General features: G+C 31.8%; 1 protein-coding gene across 1 annotated transcript; it reads right to left on the bottom strand.

Moving 5' to 3' along the window:
- Window positions 1-1,542: 1,542 nt before the first annotated feature.
- Window positions 1,543-5,111, bottom strand: LOC107457785 (uncharacterized). The gene is made up of 2 exons (XM_016075965.3): window positions 4,322-5,111; window positions 1,543-2,097 (listed from the first exon to the last, which is right to left on the bottom strand). The coding sequence occupies exons 1-2, from the start codon at window positions 4,789-4,791 to the stop codon at window positions 1,860-1,862; spliced, it is 708 nt and encodes a 235-aa protein (XP_015931451.1). The 5' UTR covers window positions 4,792-5,111; the 3' UTR covers window positions 1,543-1,859.
- Window positions 5,112-6,240: the final 1,129 nt, after the last annotated feature.

Raw genomic sequence — 6,240 nt, 5'->3', positions numbered from 1 at the left:
GCCCTTGAAATTATAGAACGAAGGCAATTTAAACTCAACACCATTATCGGTTCTAATCTTTTTAACAGTTGTATTGAATTGATTTTGAACTAAAATGACAAAATTTTGTACAAGGGAAGCTGTTTCAGCCTTTGATTTCATGAAAAATATCCATGTAAATCTACTTTTATCATCTATGAAAAATAACATCAGTTACTATACTCACACTACTTAGCTACTTAACTTACTTGCTAGGAAGGTTACCGATCATAACAAACTAACTCTGCTACTGCATCAACAAACTGCAACCTATCAAGTAACACCATTTGTCTTTAACGAAGAAATAAGGTCAGGTAACTGATTTGTCTGGCTGGAGTTAAACTTAGAAAAGTTTTTTGTGTAATTCAGAAGTTACAAGACTAAAGTGTCCAATCTTTTGAAATTTTAAGAACTGATTTAGGTAATTACTCTTATATTATTTAGTTGTTTCGACAGGATATACCTGACCTGTTACGTAATGTCTTTCACATTTTATTGTTGCCTGCTATAATATATTCTAAATTTCTTATAGTAATATATGAAACGTTAAAAAATTTAAATTTATTTCAATATTTTTATTTACATAATTTTTTTAAAAATAATTGATTGTAGAATACTTATAATAAGAATAAGCTTTAAAATATTATTTTCGGTTATAAACTTTTTATCGACTTAAAATTATTAGATTCAGTTATAAGCTATTTTAACATCCTTATTTTTCTTTTCCAGAAAAAAAAAAATAGTTCCCAAACATGTTAAACCCTTGGTTAAGGCCACTGATTTGCTAAAAAAAAGTTATTTCACATAAAGAAAAGGAAAAAGACAAAAAAAAATGGAGAATCAGTTGTAAATGAGACTTATGATCTATGAAAAAGGGTGTAAGAATCTATTGGTATCTGGTTGAGTGTACAATAAGGTCCATTGAATTTATATTTTTTCCCTCCATCTTATAATGATTGAAGTGCATAGTGTCACCCCCTATTTACGTTTTTACCCCTATGCCAAATAATTAGAGCCAACTATAATGCTTTGATTGATTTTTAATTGTTAGTTCTTTGGTCTCCACATCTAGTTTACTTGTTTTCTTTCTCCCCTTCAATTTCTCTCGGGTCTAAAGTGACTCATGAAAGTGGCAATGTCAATCAGTTCAACAATGAAAGTTCCTAATTCAAGATCCTTGGTTTTAGTGTTACTACAAAACAGTTGAAATGAAACCATCTTTGATATATGGATATACTCGTACAAAAATATGTGAACATTAAAAATCAGTCACCAAGTCAATCATTATATATTTGTGTATAAATATATATAATATTAATTTAACTCATTTTTAATTAAAAATTAGTCACCAATCATTATATATTTGTGTATAAATATATATAGTATTAATTTAACTCATTTTTAATATATATTTTGTATTTCAATATATATTCTATACGGATAATTAATTTAGTAGCTGATTTTTGGTGTATATCTAACATAATTGATACTAATAATGGGCTAATATAGACATCCAACACACACTGAAGACAATCTCAAATAAAAGTATCTTATACCAGGAAAAAAATGTGAATTGAAATGTCCAATACAATTTCTACAATGATATACAAATTCGGGTAATGAAAATAAACTTAACTTTCCATAATACTCTTGAAGGTATCAACAACAATAATACATCAAAAAATACACATAATGAACATCATTCATATATGTAAAAAGCAAAAACATAGCCTCCAAAATCAACAATTTGAGAAAGACACAGGTAAATGAGTTTGCTACCTGTGATAATAAGATCTATAGATTGGTTTGATTACACCCTCAATCATCTTAACCTGCTTCATTCATGAGGGCACATTGAAGTGAAAAAGCCAGGATATGACAAATGCAAAGACCATACAAGCTAGTAGGAAATTCAAAAAACGATGTCCCTGCCAGAAGTTTCGAGTTTCGCCGGCCGGGGGTGCAGGCCCGGTTGGTGGAGCCATGGAAGCATCATTGGAGTCATTCCACTGTTCTGTCATTTGAACTTCGATTGTGCCGGCTACATTGTGTGCAATTGATCCACATATTTCACAAGTTCTGATACAATCATACAAAGTCAAATTGTTAATGCAGGGAAGTTCCAATAGTGTGTAAAACACAACCAGAAGTAAATCAACCTGAGTAAAGCTTCCCTTTAATCGTCGATTTTGCGAGCATGATTCATTTTAGTCCTTGACATTCCAAAATGAGAATTTTGATCCCAAAATCGGTTTGTCATTTTAGTCTCATCTAACCAATTAGTTGGGGACAAAAGTATTAACTTTAAAATGTTAAGGACTAAAATGAATCATGCTTACCAAGTCGATGATCAAAGTGAATCTTTACTCAAATCAAATGCATCATCAATTAACAGGCTGCATAAACAATATGGATCCATCAAAGTGTCTTCAACCATCCCACCCCACAATGAAAAATATTGATCTTGAGAAATATTTTACTGATAAATACATCATATGAACCACAACCATCTCCAAGTTTTTCAGAGACACTTTGCACCACTAGGTCTAAGTTTTAGAGTATATTATATCCGAAATTAGAGCAGCCGTTCATTCACTTGCTAAGCTGCTGCAAATATTCACTGTTCCTTGTAACGGCTTACAAAGATACGAAAATGGCTAAAAGTACATATATATGAATCCTTATGGTATGAAACACCAAAAAATTATCCTGGAAAATATGGATGAGCAGTTTAAGATGCAAAGAATTGCATAATGGTAATGCATCGTCGAGGATCCTGAATTCCCTTTCTACAAAAGTGACAATGCTTAACTTTCTGCTGCGAATTCGTGACTTTAGAACTTTAGATTTTGGAACATAAAGATGGATATAAAGCAGAATAACTGACTCAATGCAAAAAATGCCTTACAAGAAAACGAAAGTGATCTAGAATGCACTAGAAAAGAGCAAGGGATCCAAAACATGATGTTCTTAGCTGACGATATAGTTAAGGAAAACCAAGAAAGTTCAACACTAAGGAATATTCAAGAAAGACAGAACACATAAAGATCAACTATACATCAGATGAAAGTAACCAACAGATTATTAATCGAAAAACACCACCAAAGCAACAAAAGTCCAGCAAAAGTTCAAAGCTTAGTTATCAGGAGCACTACAATTATCTTCTATAACTGCAAGCCTTATTAAAAGGGGTCAATTTTCAATTTTCCAATGCATTGGAAACTTAAAAAGTTTGTTCTTTCTTATAAAAGTTTACCACTTTTGAAACCTTAACAAGTGTTAGCACAGCACTTGTTAGCAAAAACTATTCCCAAAAATTGCATAGGATGATACTTATTTTTGGGCTTCTGGTTACAAATATCAGAGCAGAGTGTACAACTAGACACCAAACTGGAATGAACATTACTTTATATTCAGATATTATTTTCTATTGGCCCTTAATTGTCTTTATTCAAACTTGCTCATATAGTATTTATGTTTTCCTTGTTTGTTACGATGAAAACTTCAATTATATGACTCAGTTGGCCTATGAATTTGAGAATGGACAAGCTCATATACTGATAGAAGATGAGAAACGGGTGAAACTACAACTTTTGACATGAAAATGAACGTAGCACACAACTCCTAAGTAAATGGTATTAATACATCTATGCATGATTTTATTTAGTTATTTATCTAACAAGAAGAAAAAGCATAAAGGAACCATAGACAACCTAGTCAATTAAAAAACTTTGTGGAAGGTGGAAGTTGACAACAAACACCACTAAGGTTGACTTTCAGTAGTAAAGTCCAATTTGGTGAGAAAAACATATCCCTCATATAGAAACAAATACATAGGAACCTTACTTAAAAGTGTATTGATATCTAATCCCTTTTTGCAACAATGTAGCTTAGTTTAGTTTTTCCAACATCCTTCATAAGAAGAATTGTATTTATATATGTTATAGTTGAGTCTCCACTCTCCACTATAAAGTCATTTCATCAAGCACTACCCTTTAGCTTACATTATCACAAGCATAATACAAAAAGGGTAAGCAAGAAATAGACAAGTCAAACATCTCTAGATTTGGCAATGGAGAGTATCTATCAAATCCTCAAAGAAAACCATAACCACCCAAGTGGCCCTTTCTTTATTTTTTCTCTCTGAACTTATCCAAAATTTCACAGATTCAGTGTGACACCAAGGAGAATCAAGATCAACACATTGTTCATCAAGAAAGACATAATAACCATTTCAAGAAACAAGGTAATTTTTTTTTTCTTATTTTCTCCCTTTAATTCAGCAATGTACTTAGTTACTTACTTGTTGCCTTTGATCTTGAACCAAGCCTCAGCACATTGTTTATGTGCAGCAGCCAAATCGTCCTTACAAGAACAACCAAGTTCAATGGGGGACCCACCAGATTCATGGTTGGTCATATCCATGCTTAGGTGACAAATCCTGCAATCCCTCTCCACCTTATTATTATTATTATCATGATCTAAGTGCCGTACCTTATCCACATCACTCTCCAGATCCACAAGCTCCACAGAACACTGATCTGATGAAACTGAAGACCCTCTCCCTTTCTCAATTGCTCCAGCAACAATCTCGGAACCAGAATCATGGGAATTACTTTGTTGTTGTTCCTCACTTGTCTCAGAAGAAGCACAACCTTCATTGCCGACACAGCTACTAGTACTACCTTGAGAGACATTATTGTCTACGTCAACAACAACATGAGGCTTATTATTGTTGTTGTTGTTGTTGTCCTCAGTAGCCAACATTGACATTGTAAATTCCCAAGTTGAGAATCTTCATGTAATGGCTCAGGGAGGCAAAGATCATTAATACCCACCAAGCTTTCAAGAAAAAAGTTGGATTTTTTTCCCCCTCTCTCTCTCTGAACCTCCGAGAAGACTGAACAAGAGAGGGTAAGAGTGATGTGAATTGTGTTTAAGGTATTAAGCAACAACTTAACTATGGTGAGGTTGGTTGGTAGGTAATATCTCTCTGTCTCTCTCTCTTCTGAGTACTTGAGAGAGAAAGAGAGAAGGAGTGTGAAGCAAAGAAGATATGTAATAAGAGAAACAGCAAATCAGCAATATCATAATTATCATTATGCCTAGTTGCTTATGCAGTGTTGTGATGAGAAATTTTCTTTTAGGGTAAAAAAAAATTACCCCATTTTTTCTTTTTGATAGTTCTTGGAATTTGGAGATTAGCTGTTTCTCAAAGTTGAGTTATTTGTTTTTCTGATAAGTAAAAGGAACCTTAAACCAGGTGAGATTCTTCAAACAAGGGTCATAGCTACATTAGTCTAATCAGATAAGTTGGACCCACATTTCTTTTTCTTCTCATGAGTTAGAGGAAAAGATATGGTGCTTCTCAAGTTTGCTTCTACCATAGGGCACCAAATAATAATGATGACTTAATGGAGCAAAGTTAGCATTAAAAAAAATGTTTACCATCATATCTTTGTATATGCTAAAAAAATATCAGTTATCAAATCATTTATAAGAATAAAATATATATTAAAAATAATTTTATCATTAAAATAATTTTAAAGACATTTTTATTGTTAAAATACATGAAATAATTTACATAAATAAAATAAGTAGATTGTAAATTTACAGAAATTGTTCTAAAAAGAATTGCTCTACATATTTATTCTCAAATTTATTATATAGTCATAAAATTTTGCCATATTTTATATTTTCTTGTAAAATTTGAAGAAAAATAACGATTTAGTATTAGAGGACATGCAACACTAAAAAATAGGATTTGATGATGATTTAGGTTGAAAGCATAATAGTGTAAATCATGAGTATGTAAACTCTGATTTAAATCCGATGCAAATGAAAGAGATGAATACTGCAGGAGCTGCAATCACAAAAGTTGAGCTCGAAGCTCTCCTAGTATTAACAGAATGAGGTTTTGGAGTAAATTCTCCAAAACTTGCAACCACATCTTCAAGATTTTATATTACTTGCAAACTTGCAATTTATCATTGTTATAGAACTCAAAAGAATCATATTTCACATATCCTTATCTAATTGCAATAGGGATATTGTACAATAACTAAGCCATTTTTTTTAATACACTAATTTTCTGTAAAGTATTATTTGGGTAAAGTACTATTTTGATTTTAATGTTTGGGTCAAATTATAATGTGATTCTTAACGGTTTAAACGTTTTTAAAAAATTTTAAACGAGCTATTAAACTTACACAAATAACTAAT

This window comes from Arachis duranensis, chromosome 7 (genome assembly GCF_000817695.3).
Source record: "Arachis duranensis cultivar V14167 chromosome 7, aradu.V14167.gnm2.J7QH, whole genome shotgun sequence".
Taxonomy (NCBI): Eukaryota; Viridiplantae; Streptophyta; class Magnoliopsida; order Fabales; family Fabaceae; genus Arachis; species Arachis duranensis.
The sequence above is the reverse complement of the archived record's forward strand: the minus strand, read 5'-3'. Positions and strand labels throughout refer to the sequence as shown.

What these genes read in the sequence shown, in the direction of transcription:
- LOC107457785 (XM_016075965.3), bottom strand. Translation starts at nt 4,791, where the DNA reads ATGTCAATGTTGGCTACTGAGGACAACAACAACAACAACAATAATAAG. An exon ending in TTCAAGATCAAAGGCAACAA is followed by an intron (nt 2,098 to 4,321) that starts GTAAGTAACTAA and finishes TGATTGTATCAG; the next exon opens with AACTTGTGAAATATGTGGAT.